The sequence below is a fragment of the Castor canadensis genome, chromosome 11 (assembly GCF_047511655.1).
Source record: "Castor canadensis chromosome 11, mCasCan1.hap1v2, whole genome shotgun sequence".
Taxonomy (NCBI): Eukaryota; Metazoa; Chordata; class Mammalia; order Rodentia; family Castoridae; genus Castor; species Castor canadensis.
Window position 1 is genome coordinate 273,716 of NC_133396.1, and position 20,370 is coordinate 294,085.

At 48.5% G+C, this 20,370-nt stretch overlaps 1 protein-coding gene across 13 annotated transcripts in view; it reads left to right on the forward strand.

Annotated features, from left to right (window-relative positions):
- B3gntl1 (UDP-GlcNAc:betaGal beta-1,3-N-acetylglucosaminyltransferase like 1) overlaps nt 1–20,370 on the forward strand; it is a 111,258-nt gene that overhangs the window by 88,933 nt on the left and 1,955 nt on the right. For 4 of the 13 annotated variants that reach the window (XM_074044811.1, XM_074044815.1, XM_074044820.1 and 1 more), the window contains 6 exons: nt 7,536–7,631; nt 9,073–9,197; nt 12,982–13,117; nt 13,213–13,281; nt 13,559–13,714; nt 14,563–17,277. In XM_074044811.1, the coding sequence (XP_073900912.1) occupies nt 7,536–7,631; nt 9,073–9,197; nt 12,982–13,117; nt 13,213–13,281; nt 13,559–13,714; nt 14,563–14,811 (831 nt within the window). In that variant the 3' untranslated portion in view covers nt 14,812–17,277. The other 9 variants (XM_074044812.1, XM_074044817.1, XM_074044813.1 and 6 more) reach the window with 9 other exon arrangements.

The following is a 20,370-nucleotide window of genomic DNA, read 5'->3' on the forward strand; positions in this document are numbered from 1 at the left end:
ATTTCAGAGGTACTGAAAATGAAACAGCCAGAGGCCCATTGATAAAGTCCTCCACTTGTCCATCCAGGAGAGGTGTGGTCAGCACTTGCCTTCCGCACAACCCTTGCTGGCTCCAGGTGTGCACACGTGAACAGACGTATGAGTGCATAGCAGAAAGTAAGATCCTGTGGAGGATCAAGGCAGTCTGAACTCTGTCCTCCAAATGCTTGCAGATGCTTCACAGCTGGTTGAGGTGCTGGAGCAGGCATGTTGCTTACAGAGTTATGCAAACCAAGGGGAATTCCCCCCCCCTCAAAAAATGTCAAAACAAGAGAGATGAAAATTAAAACTAAGTAAGTTGTCAGTAGCCACACGTCAGAGCATGGAAAACTATGATTCTTACTCAGTGAGAAAAGCAGCCAATAGAAACCCAGTGGGGGAGGTGTCCCTTCACAGCCTCCCTGACACCCAGGCCAGCAGTGGGCTGTCCATCAGAGCAAAGGGCTGGGCACCTCCTTACACAGGTGCAGACCCTCCAGTGGGGCACACTGTGAGGGACTGTGGGCAGTGGTTTTACTTTATACCCAATCTGTTCCTTTTGCTCTGCATTCATTATCTGGGATGGGGTTAAAGATGGCTAAATATTATTTTCTAATGCACAGGATAGGTTTGAAAATAAAACTGGTAACTTTCATGTCATTCAGGTTTTTACATTTTCTGAATAAAAAATGAAAAGCAAAAGTGCCCAGCACTCAGGAGACAGAGGCAGGAGGATGGAGAGTTTGAATGTAGTGTGGGCCACATAGTAAGACCCTGTCTCAAAAACAAGAAGAGCATGGTTACTGGGAACGCCAGCATGTTCTCTCATTGGACTCATCAGAATCGAAAGCAGCAGTACTTTAAAGTTCAATGGTGAGAAAACAAGCAGAATCTCTACTAAGAGACATTACTTTTTAAAAAGGAAATTCTGGAGTCGAAAAGTACGTTAACTAAAGGTGCACAGAGCTCATATATACAGTGAGACAATTTAAAAAATGTGCCATCTCCCTCCTATTGCCGCACACTGATCAACACATGGATTTGTCAGCACTTGCCCAACTGAGCTAAATTTTTGGAGGTTGATATTTGACTTAGATCAAAATTCACTACCATAACTTAAAACATTAGCTTAATTCATCAGAGTGGTCAGGTCATAGGAAGTGAAAATATATATATATATATTTAGCATAAAAGCTTTAAAAATAGGAGGTGTGTTGCCATTTCTATCTTCAGTGAAATTTTTGTCTCCAACAAAGGATTACAATATTTCCCTAACAGGTTGTGTTGGTGCAGTGTATTCTTGGCTATCAAAATATTCATGTAGCTTTGGGATTTTGACTTGGTAAAGCATGCCATAGACTGTACAGTCTCAGCCAACCTAAAATGCATGGCTTGCATCTCCTCACTTAATTGTCTTACACTTCTGTGGAGAATCAGTTGAACATACATGTGGGTCAATTTGGGGCGCTCTCTCTCCTATACTGCTATCCTTACATCAGTGCATACTTACCTGCTTTATATGTAAGTTTTATCACATCATATGAGCATTCCTTTTTTATTCTTTTGTCAAAATCGTTTTCCAATTTTTTTTTGGCAGTAGTTCCAGTTTGAACTCAGGACCTTGCAGTTGCTAGACAGGTGCTCTACCACTTGACACATTGCCCCCTCACCCTGCCCCTGTCAGCCCTTTTTTACTTTAGTTATTTTTTAGGTAGGAGCTTGTGCTTTTTGTCCAGGGCTGGCCTTGAACCACCATCTTCCTACCTATACTTCCATGTAGCTGGAATTACAGGTATGAATCACCATGCCTGTTTGTTGAAATGGGGTTTTGCTAACTTTTTGCCTAGGCTGCCCTTGAACCATGATCTTCCCAGTCTCCTTTCCTGAGTAGCTGGGATGACAGGTATATACCACCATACCCAGTTAGTTCTCCAGTTATCTTAAATTTACAATCAACTTGTCGATTTCTGTTAAAACATCTCTGAGATTTGGAATTGCTTTCATTGCTCAGACCAATTACAGACTGTTCACATCTCAGAATTTTGTTACAGTTTCCAGTTATAGGTCATACACAATTTTTATTAAGTTCATCTCTAAGTGTTTCATATATTAATGCTGATATACATGGTGTTGTTTATAAGTTGTTCATTACTAGTACATAGAAATACAATTGACTGTCATACATTGGTCTTAGATCCTGTGAGTGTCCTAAGCCTTATCAGGACTGGTAGCTTTTTTGGATATTTGGATTATTTACATAGGTGCTCATGCTGTATGTGAGTAAAGACAGTCCTACTTCTTTTCAGTCTGTGTCTTTTGCTTGTTGCTCATATATTTGCCTCATTGGGTAGAAACTACCATAGTATTGAGGCGGGAGGGCCTTCTTGCTGATTCTCTTTTACACATAAGATGCTGGCCTTTGTCAGCTGAGTAAGTTCCTGTCGATTCTGATATTCTGAGAGGCTGCATCTTGATTGAGTGTTGAATTTTATGAAATTCCCTTTCTGTATCTTTTCTCCTTTATTGTGATAACATGGTAAATTACAGAGATTGGCTTCCAAGTATTAAACCAACTTGTATGCCTGGGATAAACCCACTTAGTCTAGTGACCTGGTTTTGTAATATATGCTGGGTCCTGTTTGCTAATCATCTGTTAGAGATTTTTGCACCTGTGCTCAAAAAAGGACATCAGTCTGAAGTTGAGGAAAGTGTTTTTGTATGGCTTTGGTTTCGAGTTAATGCTGACCTCAAAGTGATTGGAGGTATGTGCCCCCTCTTTCATGTTCTGGAGTTTGGGTGAAGTTGGTATTCTGATATTTGATAGAGTGCTCCAGTGGTAGTTTTGAATTATTAACTCAAGGTTCTGTAGACACAGGGCTATGCAGATTCCTTCTGAGTTACTTTGTAGCTTGCATCTTTCAAGGAATTTATTCATGTAAGTCATTGAGCTTATTGGCATAAACTGGCTTATAATGTTCCTTTACTAGTGGCTGTGTTTTCTATAGGGATTTGCTTTTTTTTTTTTGTAATAACCTCATTTTGATCATTTATCTTTTATTTTGATCACACAGCTACAGCTTTGTCAGTATGCAGCTTTTGGTTCCCTGCTGTTTTCCATGGGGAATAAAAAGCCTTACACTGACAAAACGGTAACTGCATGATCAAAATAAAAGATATGAGCAGAGAGTCACACCCCTCCCGCCTCCCTGACCCCATGCTCAGGTCCCTCCCACTTCCCTGACCGTCTGCTCAAGCCCCTGCCACCTCCCTGACACACTGTGCAAGTCCCTTCTACCTCTCTTAGTCCCTCCTACCTCTCTCCTGAGTCTGCCCTCTGCTCAGGCTTCCTCTTGACATGAGACCTTTCCAGTAATCATCTTCTCAAGCTACAAATTTTTCTCTAGATATTTTAGCTGCATCCCGTAATTTTGACATATTGTTACTTCATTTTTATTCAGTTCAAAGTATTTTCTAGTGATTTATTTTCTTTGTCCATGGGAAGTGTAGAAGTGTGTTGGCTTAATTTCCAAATATTTGAGAGATTTCCAGGTTTGTTTCTGTTCTTCCTTTCTAGCTTCACTCCACTGTCATCAGAATACATACTCTGCATGCAAAGGGTTGAAACCTTTTCTAACCTTTTGAGGCTTGATTTGGGCCATCCATGATCTGCTTTGTGACTGCCACACACTATGTGGGCTGGGTGTTCCGTAACTGGCAGTTATATCAAGATGGTCACTAGTGAGTGTTAAATCTGCAGCATTCCCACCAAGGTGACTAGTGCCTGTCAGTCTTGGCCACATCTGCACTTCCTCATACTCGTGTCACAGTCACCTACACAAAAATGGATTAAGTTACTTTGCAGACAGGGCTATCATTCTATCCAACAGAAATATAATATGAACCACAAATGCAAACCAAAATATAATCTTAAAGTCTTTATTAAAATTTTAAAAGCAAAATTTAAGAAAATGAATTTAATCACATTTGCTCCAGTATATTGCAAACATTGTTGTTTCAGCATGTGATCAATGCAAAGAATATCAGTAAGATGTTTTTCCATTCTTTTTTTTTTTTTTTTTTTTCATACAAAGTCTCCAAATCCTGTGTGTGTTTTAGTCTTTGAGGATGTCGCTGGGACCAGCCTTGCTTCCTGTGCCTGTCACCACACTTGGCCGGTGGCCACTGCCCTGACCAGCGTGGTGAGAAAGGTTGAGGCTGGGGGCAGCCCCTTTTTTATTGAGTCTCATGCCCAAACACACAGCCAAACCAGCAAGTGTCCAGCTGACAGAACACTTGCCAGAAAATACCTCGGGATTGTTGGCAAATAAAAGTTGAAAACAGGAAGCTCAATTTCTGTTTTGTAATACTTTCCAAATAACAGCGTGAAATCTGTTTTTTTCTGACAGCTGAGGGAAAGATACGGAGCACATTTATTGGGAATGGTGCTTGTTATTAGCTGCAAAGTGTTGGTACTCAGGGGCCGCCCAGCCTTGTGTGGCATTTACCAGTGAGCTAAGCCCCCTCCCAAGAGCTGACACCAGCGGCTGGGGCCATACCATGTGGCCACCCCAGCAGATGGCAGGCACCCCACCACCAAGACACAGGGCCACCGCATGTTAATGTTCAGGATATAGGGTGTGCGAAGTCATTTCCTCACTGCATCGTCCACTTCAACTTCATTCTGGTGGCTTCCTTAGTGGCAGCGAAGATTTTAAGAGAAAGTGTAAAGGCCTTGGCCCAGTACCACTGATCTGCCTGTGGTCAGATGGACTGGGATTCAGGATTTTTAGGATTTCACACACATGGTATTTTGTGGCATGTACCCTGTTTGTTGCTTTCCTTCACCCAGCAAAACGTTGACGTCCACTCTCAGTGTTGCCTCTGTGGGCAGTTTGTCAACATGGCCTCACATTTGGCCAGGCTTGTGCCTCCCACTCAGGTGCCTTTTCCCAGCTATGCCAGATGCTGGCCACATGTGGCACTGGAGCAAGCAAGGCTGTGCACCAGCCCTCTTATGTACAGGAAGTACCACAGAGTGAAAAACACATTCTATATGAATCCAGCCTTACCTCCCACTAGCCACACAGCATCAGGCAACTAACCTAAGTGCCCTGCACCTCAGTTTCCAGGTCTGCAGGGAGTGCTCAGTGGTTTGATATGTGTAAGGTGCTTAAAATAATACCAGCCACTGGGAACTGCAGTGCACACGTGGGGTTATTACCATGCCACAAGCTGTAATACATGTGCCAATTCAAAAGAAGGCAAGACATCCTGGGATCTGTCACCCACGGACAGGTGGTGCCAGTGTGAGTCTAGTCAGCTCAGGAAGTGGCTGGAGGCTCCATGCAGCACTGGTTGGAATGGGCTGAGACTACTTGCCCACCGCGACCTCAGTGCCCTTCTTGCCAATCGCAGCCCTCACAGCTATTACAGGTATTTCCTGAGTTACTGAAGACCCTCAGAAATCCTCTGTTAAAACCACGCCACCCACTTCTCTTTATATATTCTAGATAGAATGACCTTATCAGATATATGACTTGCAAATATTTTCTCCCTCTCTGTAGATTTTTTTAAAATTCTCTTAATGGATAAAACTTCTTTGGTTGCTTATGCTTTTGGGGTCATATCTAAGAAATTGTTGACTAACGCAAGGCCATGAAGACTTATATCTATGTTCTCTTCTAGTGATTTTATAGCTTGAGCTCATGTATTTAGGCCTTTGATCCATTTTGAGTTAATTTTTATATACGGTGTGAGGTTGGGGAGAACTTTATATATTTGCATGTTGTCCAGCACCATAGAATTGACTTGATGACCTTGTTGAAAATCATTTGTCATAAATGTTTGGGTTTACTTTTCTCAATTATGTCCATTTCATAGTTATGACCGTCATCTTATGCAAAAAAAGAGCAGCTGGAATTTTTGGTTAGAATTATATTAACTGTAGATTAACTAACAAATATTGCCATCATAACTATGGTAAGTAGTTATGATGCCATTCTATTTATGTAGGCCTTTAATTTCTTTTAAGAATGTTTGTGATTTTCAGTGTGTAAGTCTTGCACTTCTTGAATTTACTCCTAACATTGCCTTCTGATTTGAACTGTTTTCTTGTATAATTTTTGAACTACTCATTGCTGGTGTGTAGAAGCTAGTTGAGTTTTGTATTTGGACCTTCATCCCACAACTTTGACAAACTCATTTACTGGCACAGTGTGTGTGTGTGTGTGTGTGTGTGTGTGTGTGTGTGTGTGTGTGTGTGTGTGTGTGTGTGTGTATCTTAGGAGTTTTCTCCTTATAGAATCATCTACAAATAGAGATGTTGTTGCTTCTTACTTTCTGAGCAGGTTCTGTTCATTTATCTTTTTCTTTTCTTTTTTTGCAGTACTAGAATTTAAACTCAGGGCCTCATGCCTGCTAGGCAGGTGCTGTACCACTTGAGTCACATCCCCAGTCCAGTATTATTTCTTTTTCTTGTCCAGATGCTCTGGTTACAACTTCCATTCATAATGAATAACAGAGGTGGTAATAGCAGACATTCTGTCTTGTTCCTGACCTGGGGTGGGGGGCAACCTTCCAGCATTTCACTTTTAAGCATGACCCTAGCAGAACATTTGGTACTCATCCTTTACCAGGGTAAGGAGGTTCCTTCTGTTCCTAGCTTGAGCAGCTATATCATGACAGTGCTGGAGTTTTTCAAATGCCTCTTTCTGCATCTGTTGAGATGACTGTCTAGTGTTTGCCCTCTTATCCTGCTAATATGGTATATGACAGCGATTGATTTTCATAAGCTATCCACTTTTCCTGGGGTAAATTCCACCTAGTGATGGTACGTGGTCCTTCTTCTATGAGGACTCCAGTTTGCTAGTATTTTGTTGAGGATTTTTGTGTCTGTATTGTTAAGGTACACTAGTGTGCCTTTGCTTTTCTTGTAATATTTTTGCCAATTTTTGGTATCTGGTGTTGCCAGTGTCAGAGGATAAGTTAGGAAGTGTTTCCCACTCTTCTGTTTCCAGAGCTTTTGAAGAACAGTGTCAATTCTTAAATGTCTGACAGAGTCTGCCAGAGAAGCCTCCTAGCCTGGGCTTTTCTCTGTGGGACGGTTCTTGACTTCGTTTAGGCTTATTTTTAAAAATGGATTCTGTTTTCTGCCTTCTTGAGTCAGTTCTGATGGTTTATATCTCTCTAGAATCTCTGTGCCCATCTACATTACCTCATCACTATCCACACCTCTTACGCTTTAGGGTTTTCTAGAAGCAGCATGTTGACTGTCATCTCTCACCTAGTTAACCATGCATCCAGGACAGAGGGGCCCTCACTGTGCTCAGCAATGAGCTTCATCCGTGAATGGGGGACCTGGAAGTGGGCTGGGTTGGCTGCTGTCATCCTTGAGCCCTGGTTCCCATGAGAAAGGAAATTCCTTTGTCGCTTTCTTAATGACATGTTGGGGAGAGATGGTTGGTTGTTGTGACAAGCTGTTCTTTTCTGTTAATTCTGTCAATGCTAATTGCTTCTAGGTGTTTACGTCCCATGGCCCCACTGTGATCATGCCCACCTGGTTCTGCTCTCGAGCCTGGTTTTCCCATGTGGGCCCATTTGATGAAGGAGGCCAGGTAAGTACCAGCAATGGGACTTGGGCCTGTGGGTGGGTTCCCTGCACACCAGTACACCCCCAAGCCAGGCAGTCCTCCCAATGTGCCCACAAGCCTCTCCATCATTTTGCTGAAGATGGTGGATCTCAGTAAGAACATCCACCTGATCTGCACCTGCTCTGGTGCAGCACCTGGCCTCAGGGCCCAGGTTACCTCATCCTGGATGAGCCGTTTGTGAAAGCAGGACATGGAAGGTGTTGGCCAGCCTCTCTGGGAGGAAAGAGAAGAGGAGCCCTGTTCCATCCACGCCTGCCTGTGGGGACGAGCAGGTCTGGGCTAGGGCATCCTTGCAGTGAGTTGCGGAGGCTACGCTGGATCCCAGCCTTTGCCTGGCAGCAGTGATGCCCTGGAAATGTGCTCATGCTACCTCCCCAACCCCGCAGAGTACCTGTGCCTTGAGCCGCATCCCCAGCCCTGGCCAAGCACTTGACTACTCTCTTCAGTTCCTTTTTATACCCACCCTGCTCTTTGGATTTCTGATTCAAACTTCCCTTCCCATATCCTCAACCATTTGCTGAGGGTGTGGTTTAGCACAGAGTCTGTCCAGAACCAGTTCCACATCGTGGCTTTAAGGTTGTTGTTATTGTGGGAGAGGAGGTGGGTTTTCACTGAGGAAGTTTTGGTTCTGTTTCAGTTTAGGGCAGGTGAAACTTCACCTCTGGTCTGAGTCCTGGCCTTGCCTCAGGGCTGATTTTCTGGTTCCTGGCTCAACATTGCCCTCTTCTGCCACTGGCGATGAAGTGCAGCCCATCCTGGAGCCCCGCCCTGGGGCAGTGGGGAGGGCTGTGAACCCCGGCTCTGGTTCCTTCTGCCTCAGTGATTAGCCTTTCTGGGCTCTGGCTCCTGGCCTCTTCTCAGCATCTTGCTGGGGGCCTCCTTGGGTGTTCAGCTTGGCTTCTTCCCCCAGCCCTGGGCTCTTGGTGGTGAGGCCATGCTCTACTCTGCTGATCACCTTGCTGTTGCGTGTGGTTGATGTGCCCTTTTCTGCCCTACAAAATGGAACCTGGGACAGAACCAAGACTACAGACCCCGCCCAGCATACCCTCTGCTCCTCATCTTCCCCCGACCTCAGGGCTCATTTTCCTACCTGTGTGAAATCGCTGTAGAGTTGCTAATCTTCACTTCTGTGGTAGAGAATCCATATCACTGTGGATCCTCCAAAACTAGTTTTTCTTTTCTTTTCTCCTTTTCTGAGACAGGATCTCACTGTGTTATCTAAGCTGGCCTCAAACTCCTAGACTCCAGCAATCCTTCTGCCTCGGCCTCCCAAGTATGTGGGACCACAGGTGCACCCCACCACATCTGGCTCCAGTCTGGTGTCTTAGCAAAGAAGCCTCTCCCTGTGTCTGATTGCCTGAGCCAGCATAGCACACTTGAGTGAGCATGCTCTCCTCTCCTGCAGGGTGTGCCAGAGGATCTGCTGTTCTTCTACGAGAACCTCAGGAAGGGGGGCGGCATCTTTCGGGTGGACCATAGCCTGCTCCTCTACCGCTACCACCTGCATGCAGCCACACACTCTGTCCTCGAGTAAGTAGATCGCATCAGGTTCTAAAACATCTAGGGAGGCCCAGGGACATGTGAGGTCATGACTGGTTTGACCCATATCGTGTATGAGGTCCTGGCTGGTCAGGCCCAGGTCATGTGTGAAGCGCTGGTATGGTCAAGGACATGGTCGATGGGGCACACATGTGACTGGGTCAGAGATCTGCTGTAAGACTCAGTTTGGTCAGTAGGAAATGGGATTCCCACCGAGGAGGTGGTGGTATATGGGATATAGAAGGCACAACAGTGTCCTTGGAAGGAGTCTAAGCCTGAAAGCACTAGTATGAAGGTCAAATGTCCTCCCTCTCTCTTGTGTTACGTGCAGGCCATGGTCATGTGGGGAAGAGGCCATGGTTGTGTGAGCTGGAGGTCATGTCTTGGTGCCTCAGAAGGCTCATTTTTTTTTTTTTTTTTGCTTTAAGCTGACCCAGGATACCCATCTGATGGGCTGATTGCACCCATAGCAGGAGGGGATTTCATGGACTACGTCTGAGCCACATCCTCCCCCCAGGTCATTTCTCATTTCTACTCATCATTGTTCAGTATGTCACTGGTCAGCTAAGATGCTGGACACTCACTCTCTTCTGCCATCATCTGCAGGCCACATGAGTGTGTGTGGGCTTTAGGTTGTGCAGGTCCTTCCTGTCCTGGTCTGTGAGGCACAGCCACCTGGGTGATGATCACAGCCCACCAACCATGGGCCAGTGAGAGGAATCCAGGCTCAGGCCCGAGAGCTGGCCGCATGCATCTCATCACCTGTGTGCAGGGCTCTTCTTTCATGTTTGCAACATAAGGCTTTGCCACCCACAACACAAAATAAGTGATCTAATGTGAGTTTCTGTGTCGGATTAAAGTTTTGAGCTGTGGGTTGCAACACCTCCCAAGGTGACAGCCTTAATTATAACCTCAGGCTTGCTGAAGAGGCAATTGTCCAAATTCTGTTGGAAGCCCTCCAGTGGTGACTCAGTTCTGTCCTTTTTACTTTAAATTGACAATGGCTGCATTGTCACTTAGCATTTTTGTATGAAATACTTGATACCAAAAGACATGATTAGGAAATCAAACATTGCCCACACCTTTATACTTTACGACACATGCATCTCACCAGTGTGCTTAACCTGTGTGAAGCCTGCCCTCTGTAAGTTGCTTTCTCCCAGCATTGCTGGAAATCTTCATAGAAGCTTCTGCCCTGGACTTCGTTCCCATACTGTGTGGACTTGTGCCTCATCAAAGTATTGACCTTGCCCAATCCATCCCTTCTGCCATGTGAGGATCCAGCAACAAGATGCACCTTGGAAGCAGGAGCCAAGCAACCAGATATGGAGCCCCACAGAGCCCTGACCTGGAGAAGTAGGTCCTCCTCTTTGTAAACAGCCAAGGCTCATGTACAGTGCTGCACCCACAGTGCACCAGACCAAGACCGGTGGGTTATCCACCCTCCTGAGTGCTTGGGACAGCTGTGGGTCCTATGCTTCTTTCCATGAGGGCTATTGCTGTCACAGATGCTGCTGACTGAGAGTCGTGCCCTCCTCCTAGAAAGGGGAGTGTTTCTCACCCAGCTGGCCCTTTCCTCCTCCCCTCCTCTTTGGACCCTCTGGGACTCATGCTGCTGGTGCAGTGGTGTCTGTGATCCTGCAGCCCCTCCCAGAATGTTCTGGAAATGCTGACATGTGGATCTGGGAAACCCAATGCCCCTGGCTGCTGCCCCTGGCTCTAAAATGAGGCCACAGCCTCCTCTCAGCAGGAAGATAGGTGTGTCAGGCATCCGAAGAGTCTGTTCTCCAAAGGGGAGTTCCCTAGAGAAGCCCAGCCAGCATAAAGAAACACTTACTGAGATGCAGATGTGTTCTTGTCAGCCATTTATAAATTTCCGTCATATGTAACACGCCATAGTATCCAGGCCAGCTACTGCCTAAGAAGACTCAGGATGCCAAGGGCATGGAGGGGACAGAGTGTGTTACAGAGGTCCATTTTCTTCTGGAGCCCACCACAGTTAGACCCACCATCCTCCCATACAGGGAGTGAAGCAAGGTCAGATTGGGATTTTTCCCCCCAACAGGGATACCCAATGGAATGGCTGTGCCCTGTCCTCAATATGGACCCCGCTCTGAGTCCTTGCAGTGGGCTGTCCCGAGCAGGGACTTTCACCAGAGTCCCTGCTGCATACAGAGGACTCACCTCAGTCAGGAGGAGATTGGAGGTTGGCAGGCCAGGGTCCCAAAGGGTCTGCTTTGCCTGGACCTTCACGCGCCCCTGGTAAGGACATGTGTATCCTGTACGTCTTCAGGATGGAATCTGGAATGGGCCTATAGCATCTGCGACTCTTGTTGGGGACCCTGAACAGCATGGCCTGCTTCTGCCATTGACCCCACCCAGCTCCACTTTGCTTCTCAGATTGGGGTCACCTCTAGGACTGACATACCCCTTGTTCTCTAAAGGAAAACTGTCAGAAGGTCCTTTTCTAGGGCTGGAAGATGTGGCTCAAGTGGTAGAGCACCTGCCTAGGAAGCATGAGGCTCCAGGTTCAAACCCCAGTACTGACAAAAAAGGGGGGTGGGCTTTCTTGTGGGGAGCTGGGGTCTCTTCCTGTGTGAAGGATTTCACCCAACCATTGGACCCGAGGTGCGTGGCCAGCTTCTCACTTGGGAAGGTCTTCTGTCCCCTGGGTGATGCAGAGCTGCGCATGTAGCCACACCAGGAATGTTTTGTGTGGACTGAAGTGTACCCGCCTGTGTTTTTCTTAGAAATAAGGTGCTACATGGCCACAGAGGCCAAGGTCCAGAATTTGGATGTTATTCATCCACATGGATCCCAGAGCCCTGGGGAATCCTCCTCAAAGTCGTGGCTGCTCAGCACAGCCCTAATTAAAATGTTCAAGATGGGTGGAGGCTGCAGCAAATAATGAGCTGGCAAAAGCCGCCCTATTGTGGGCACAGACAAGAACCATCCGGCCATTGTGTGTCCAGCCTACTTGCTCCCTCCTCGCCCCATCCCCTGTGCACACTTTGAGAGGTCCCTGAATGCATGGGGATCATGGCACAGGGGACAGAGCCAGCAGTCAAGTGGGGTCAAGGGAAGAAGCTGTCCTGGGAGAACCACAGTCCTGGCCCTCTGCCTGGGGGCAAGTTTGCCTGTTCTGGGAAGGGGACATCTATGGGATGGTCCAGAGAAATCATGGTTTCTGTTTTAAACAGGGGACCCTGAGACAGCAAGTCACTTCTTGATGTGAATGCATGACTACGTGGTGGGATATGACCCTTCCGCAGGATGACTTCTCTGAGAAATTGGACTTGTGGTGTTTGGTCCATGTTACATCCAGGAGACTCCCCTTAACCTTCTAATTCGGTAGAGATGGCTCCATGTCTAGGATTTGAGGCCAGAGAGACGATAGGCCCTTCCTGTCCCCATAAAGTTGAAAATAGCCATTTGTTAGAGCTGGCAGCTGCCCAGTGGCCGTAGAGAGAACCCATCAGGGGCCACATCTCTAGGACAGAGGAGAGGGGTCCTGCCTGGAGAACATGCCAGCCTGCTGGCCCTGAGGTTCCCACAGGCCATGGAGCTACATGGTGGCTCCTGGTGGTCTCCAGCTGTGGCAGACGGCTTGAGGACTTGGCGCCAGGCCTGGTGTCCACTTCACACAAGCAGGAAGAGCCACAGTGTGCATTGGTGATGCCTATATGCGTGTTCCAGAGCCAAGAGGGCAGGTAAGGGGAAGGTGGAGCCCCCAGCACCTGGCTAGCCTCAGCTGCCCCTTCTCCCCTGGCTGCAGGACAACCATCTGGACCCACCGTGTCCACTTCCTGGAGGAGCAGGCCCTACCTCGCTGGGCATCCTTCACCATCTGGAATGCAGGCAAGCAGGGGCGCAGGTTGTACCGTAGCCTGACAGCCGCCAGCCAACACAAGGTGAGCCTATCCCCTCCCCATTCTCTCCACCCTCCCTGCCTCTACCCAGCAGCACAGACCCAGTCCCTGAAGCTGCTGGTCTGTGCTTACCCCAGGTGGTTGCCTTCTGTGATGTGGATGAGAACAAAATCAGGAAGGGCTTCTACTGCTATGAGGACACTCAGGTATGTGGGTCACCTTCCCGGGAGAGGTGACCTCCCCCAGAACAGCCACCTGGGCCCCACCAGCAGATGCATCCCCCAAGTCTCCAGGGCCCTTGGACACCCGTACCTCATTCCTTGGGGAGACACCCCTGTGTGTTGTCCTGGGTCTTGAGGCCAAACCACCACAGTTGGTTCTGTAGGTGTAGCTCTGTAAGGTGGCTGGGGCTGCTGGAGACCAGGGAGTAGCTGTCCTTCCTGCCCTGATTGGCCTGAGATCCCATCTACCACCTGACCACAGGGCCGTTTCTGGCACAGGCCACAGGGGCCCTGTCTTCATGAGGAATCTAAGGACTCTTATGGCCAACCCATCTCCCTCCAGGAAAGGCCCAAGCCACGGATCCCCATCTTGCACTTCCGAGCTGCCCAGCCACCCTTTGTCATCTGTGTGAAGCTGGTGAGTGGTAGGCTACGGTGTGGGGCTTCTGAGTCTCAGGCTTGGCATTGCCTTCCTGCCCTGACCTCATGGGACATAGTGGTGGGAGGGAACCTGGGTGGCACCCTCATAAGCCTGGACTTCTTCCAGGCTTCCTTTAAACACTGCAAACCAACATTTGTCAGAACTCATGAACTTGCAGGCCCAATCTCCGTGTCCACAGTGTGGTTGTCTATGTCACTCAACTGCCGTGTTGTCTGCACATGACAGAGCTGACAGCAACTGTTTGAGATGCTAGGAATCTCCTCCATCCTGGCTGTGTGGGCACAGGCACCTGATACTCCTGTTTAGAGGACATCAGGGTCATTTGTGGTCAGTGCTAAACAGTATCTCATGACTTGTCAAGAAAATGGACCTGTTTTGCTGCCTGAGCAGTGACACAGTGGTAGTGAGCTTCCTATGGAGGCTGAGATGCCTCCTGGGAGCACCCATCCTTGTGGCCTCCTTGGTCCTGCTCTGACTTTGAGGTCTCCTTTGATCTGCACACTCTTGGTTAGTTGGTCAATGTGTGGTGGATGTTCCCTCTCCAGGAGTCTTCACAGCCTCTTCCCTTTAAAGTGGCAGCAGCGGCTGATTTTATGGTGACATTTTACTGTCCTGCACAGGAAGTTATTTCCTACAGGCAACTTCATGTTTAACACAAAGCACCCCTTGCAGTAGAACCCAAGTCCATCTGGAAGGACCAGTGCCCTCATTCTCAAGACCCACCCCTTCTTGGGTCATCCTCCAGCTCAGATCACTGCCGTTGTGGTATCCTGCTGGATGGGAGCCCTGCCTGCCTGACCTTGGCTCTTCCTCTCCATTGTCAGTTTCCTCAAAGTCCCTGGTGGAACTGGCAGGGTGACCAAGTCCACGGCCGTGCTAAGCAGACCTGCACCTCCAATTCATCCAGGCCCCTTGGAAGGTGGGCATCACTTGTCAGTGGTGTCTTTCTCAAAACACACCTCTTACTGCTGGCCTCTGGAAGCTGGCCACACTTGGGATGTTCCCTGTTACTGTGGAAGGAGCCTGCCCACCTGTCCTGTCCACTCTTGGGTGCAGGTTGGTCTTGCTCCTAAGACTCTCGTTACTAAAATGCTGCTGGAAAGTCATTTCCTCTCCCCTTTCTTTCTGAAAGATTGAAGAGCTTCTCCCTTTTTATGATGGACTCCACAAAGTGAGGGGGTAAGGCAAACCCTGTCACCAGCCCCAGGAAGTGCCAAGACACTGATGCCACACTCTCTGCTCCCTCTGGAGTATGTGGAGACCCTCAGTTGGGGACACCAGGTGGTGGGAGTCCAGGCAAGGGGGCCGTGCACACATCTGGTCACTGGGGGAACAGTGGCTGGTGGATGGAGCTGGCTGAGCCATGCTGATGAAGGAAGACATGCGTGGACTCAAGCTCCCCCTCCTGACAGCTTCCAATCCACAAGGGCTCATCTCAGGACAAATCATGGCTAGGCCTGGGCCAGACCCCAGAAATGGCATGACCAGTGCATGTGGATGTGGCATGTCACTCCACTGGTAGAGTTGTCACGCAGCAGCAGATGACTAGCAGCTATGTTGGGACACAACAGAGCAGCGGTGAGGTCATGTGACAGGAGGCCCTTCCTCACAGCCCCATCCCGCAGGAAACATCTCTTTGGCCCATTTTCTAGTGGTTTGTCAGCATTTTTCTTTCTTTCTGGTGGCACTGGGATTTGAATTCAGGGTCTTATGCTTGCTAGGCAGGTGCTCTTACCTCTTGAGCCACTCCACCAGCCTGTCAGCATTTTTCTTAACACAGTGAGGAAAACAGACCTCTGTGATGTGTTGCAGATTCCAGTGTCATTTGTTTAAATTTTTAAACACATGACATTTTGCCATGTAGATAATAATTACTCGACTTTTCCTTTTATGGACTTTGGACATTCTAAGGCAGCCATTCCTGATGGCAAAACGAAAAAATACCATCGACGTCTGCTTCTAGGACTTCTATTTTTTATTGTCTTTGATACTGAAAAGATTAAAAATAGGAATCCCTTTCCTCTCCATTTGGACACTGAATTGTCCCAGCCTCACTCATGGAGGAACCCACTATTCTCCAGGAGGAACGCCACCTTCCTGTGCTGGCAGAGTGCATGGGGTTTGTCGTGGACTTGGTAGGGAAGAGAGTCCTGCATCTGCTCACGTGCCAGTGCCACGGGTCGCCACAGCTGTCTGATGCCTACATCAGGCTGGTCTTCCTTCCTTATTTCAGAATTCCTCTCCTTTAAATAAACCATTTACTGTGAAAATGGGCTCAACAGGGTTGGCACATGCTGGCCAGCAGGTCACACTCGACCCTCTGCTTGTTTTTATAGTCTTAAGGGAACACAGGACAGAAACCACAAAGCCATGGCATTTACAGCCTTAAGAACAATGCAGCGTCATCCTGGACGTGATGTCCAATCATGGGCAAAGTGCTTGCCACCCAGCAGTGCCCAGACCCAGGGAGAGCCCAGGCAGCGGGAAGATACAGCACTTTACCTCACAGGGCAGTGTGTGCCCAGTGGGCACAAGGAATGCACGCCCTAACCACACAGTGGCTGCTGTTTGTCACTCCTATGCACAAAGCCTGTCTTCTCACGTCATCTCCCCTCACTCAACATGTCTGAGTTCGCGCATGGCATGGCATGTGGTATGGACTGTTGGACCCCTTGAGCACGTCAGGACCCAGGCCTGTCACAGTGCTGCCACACACACCCCCATTCCTCAGTACATCTCAGGAGAGAAGTGCAGGTTGGGGGGGTTTGGGGCCAGAGACAGAGGGCTCCCAGCCGTGGGGGCCACCCATATGGACATCAGACTCAGTTTCCACTTGTTCTGCGAGCACACGGTCTCTCACTGGCTCTGAGTGTCTGATTACCAAAGCTGCACATTTGGTCTGCTGGACCCTGGGATTTTCTCTTTGCAACTTTTCTAATCAGGATTTCCTCATTTCTCTGCTGGACTGTGTGTCTCTGGAGACTTGGACATCTCCACATCTTCTGGATGCTAATCCTTCCTGATTTTGAGCCTTATGATTCATGGCTGCTGTTTCAGTCTCAGGGGGATGAATATGTGACGTGTGGAGCATCCAATTTAGTGACACCATGTTTAAGAAGGCATCAGTGCTTGCTGGGCAGACTCTGGCCTGTGCTGGTCCCAGTCCCAGTGTTTCTTCTATAAATGGGTCAGGGCGGTGAAGGCCTGGAGCAGGCAGTGGGTGGAAGAGAGCATGGACATTTCTGCATTTCTACTCAAGTAATTCTAGCCAGAGTCCATTGGTGACAGCAGTGATGGAACAAGGCAGGCTGGGGGCACAGCCAGGCTCAGAGTCCTATATTAACCCAAGGACAGACAGACAACCCCCCTGGAGCAGGGTGGTCTCTCTGTGTCCTGCCACATACCCAAGACTTGTGTCTGCCACAGGCTGGGCTGTTCTTCAGGAGCTACATTCTCTAAGAAGTATCTCCCCACACCTGCCAGCCCCATGCAGAAGGCTTAGGCTTAGACCACGGGCCGAGGCCAAGACACAGGAGCCCTTGTCCTTCTGCAGGGACAGGTGTCAGAGGCCAGAGGGGATCAGACAGGCAGGCAGATGGTGACCCTGCAGAGGTGTGAGGACCACTGTTCCAAGAACAGAGGTGAGGAGGGAAGGCATGTCTGCCAACAGAGCAAGAGGGTCAGCTGCCTTCTGTAGAGGAGCAGAGGTCAGGCCAAACAGTGTGGGCACCTCTTGGACTCCCACCCACAGAAGTGACCAGTTACTGACAGTGCCTGTTGCTGCTCTCTCTGCCCCTTAGTCTCTTTCTGTCCCCTCCTGTCCCCTCCCCTACTAACAGAGGGACAGAAATTCACAGTAAACCATGTATTAGGTGGACACAAGCACCCCGAACCCCATGCAGGGGACCCAGGGAGTGGGAGGAGGCCCTGCCCATCCAGACCTGATCTCCCCAACAGGACCTCACAGGGGGCGAGTTTGAAGACAACCTGAGGTCACTGCACCTGCAGGAAGGCCAGGATTTCCTTCACTTCAGCTGAGGCCAAGGCGGCCACCACAGGTGGGTCTGCACTGAAGCATTACAGGGGTTCTTGAACCTCGCCACTTGCACAATTCCCTGTCACACTGACTCAGTTTCTCTGCTTCCTTTGACTCCCCCTTCTCAGAACCCCTTGAGTACCACCTCAGGCGAGTTCCTCATGTTGTAGTTCACAGCCAGTGTTTTACTAACTTTGATCAAATGCTTTGTAACTTCCTTTATAACTTTTTTATACTTTTATAATTTTGATATCAAAATTTTAGCTCTGTTCTAGACCTAAGCCAAGCTTTTCTTCAGTTTCAGTCCATCCTCACTAGTTTTTTGTTTCAATGTCACTGACACACAGGCAGTGGGTTTGCCTGGCTCTTGTTTTTATTTTTTGTGGGTTTTTATTTTATGGCGTTGGGAACTGAACTCAGTATCTTGTGCTTGCTGGGCAGGTGCTCCATCCCCAAGCCCTTTGGCTTTTAGTTTGTTTTTCAGATAGGGTTCCATGCTAACTTTGCCTAGCTTGGTCTCAAACCTTGATCCTCCTGTCTCCACCTCTGAGTAGCTGGGATTTCAGATGTGACTCACTGCATCTGGCTACTTTGTTTATTTACTTATCGAGTTATGGTCTCATTATGTAGCCCAGGCTGGCCTTGAATTGCACGATCCTCCTCCTGAGTGCTGGGATTATAGACATATGTCACCACCCCAGGCCTGAATCTTACTTTTATAATCAGGTCCACACGAGGGCAGAGGCCTGTCATCCTGTTCTCTGAGCTGGAGTATCTCACCTTGGTCAACACTGCCTGATCCCTGCTTCCTGGCACACTGAGCAGGCATCTCCTGGTATGGGACCTGGTTCTTTGCCAGCTATGATTGGCGCCTCTTTCCTCGACTGTCTTCTCTTTTGTTCTAGGCGTGCACTTCTGAACACACACAGCTGTGTTTCATCCAGCCCAAGAGTCTTTGTCCCTTTTGTTTTTTGGTAGCACTGGGGTTTGAACTCAAGGCTTTGTGCTTGCTCGGCAAGTGCTCTATCACTTAAGCTATTTTACAGGTAAGGTCTTGATAACTTTTTGCCAGGGCTGGCCTCAAACTGTGATCATCTTGTCTCTGCCTCCACCTCAAAATAGCTGGGATTACAGGCATATACCACTGCACCCAGCAGTTCTTTGATAGGACATTTATGTCATTTAAACAGAGTATTTAACACACTCACATTGTGTGTGCTGATATATTCATTTCTAAAGTTTTATTTTTTTGCAGGTTGCCTACTTTTTCTTGCCATTCTTTGGTAGGGTGTTTTTTCCCTGTCATACCACTTCTCTGCTATGGTGTACACCAGCTCCTGTTGGGGTGGCCCTTGGCAGGTCGGCAGGCACACCTAACCACGATGACAGGGATTCCCTGTCCCCAGGACCTGAGATGCTCTCCTGCTGCTCCTGTCCATCTGAAGGGATTCTACATGCAAAACACTCAGATTAGCCACATGCTCTTGACCACACAGTCAGTTTCCTTACTGCTCTCAGCACCCTCCCTGCAGTTGACACCATCTAACTGGGATGGTTTTCCTTTTGCCTAAAGCTTGCCACTAGAGTTGCAGTCTCAGCTGGGGACAGGCGTGCCTAAGGAGGCATTGGCAGTGTCTGGACACAACTGTGTCACAACTGGCATGCAGGCTGCAATGGTCATGGTAGCCCCAAATGCTAATAGGGCCAAGATGAAGAAACCACCATGAGTTAGAAAGGCTCAGTTCATGAGAATGCTATACTGCATACATGGATCGGTTAAGGTGAATTTCTCTGGTGACCCCCATCTCACTTTTTCCTCAGCGCCAGAGCCCAATGCTGGGGAGCTGCTGCCCACTGTCTCCCTTACCTTCTTCAGCTCGTCCTGCCTGGGCCTGCTGTGTCTAACTGGAGTGCAGCATTTACACCAGGTCCTTCTGAGACCCAGGGACAGTGTAGGCATGTCTCCCAGCTGCCCCTCTGGGTGACCTCTTCTGACAGCCCCATGTAGCTGGAGTATAACTTACACTGACCTTTCACCTTTACTTCTCACATTTTTTGTTCCTAGGAGCGCTTCGTTTTGTCCAGTCTCTTGACAATTGCTACCCATTTGCTTTTGTACCTGAACCGGCAGTACCAGTCCTTTTGGTTTTGTTGATGCTGTGGTGGTTTGTCTTCATGTGCTCTGTATAAATCACCCTGTATCCCCTGCTGGGTCAGAACCTGCCATGTGGAGCAGGAAGTCTGCTGAGGCTCCATCTTAGGAGTCTCGGACTCACTCGGGCAGCACACAGGCTCTGGGAGATGCATCCCTTCCACCCCTCAGTGCAGGAAGGAATTCTGTGAGGATTCCTCCCACACTGGTATGCAGCTGTTTAAGGTCCCCGTTACATTTCCCATTAGATTTTTACCCAGGGCCTTTCATCCTCCCTCATCCTGCTATCATAATCAGAATTTACAGTTAGACTTGAGGCTCAGCAGGAACCTGAGTCCCCAGGGCTCCTGCTGGACAGGTGTGGCTGGACAGCAGCCCTGTCTCCCCTCACACACTATGTCCCAGGCACACAGTCCCAGACCCCTGTAGTGTGCTTTGTCCCGG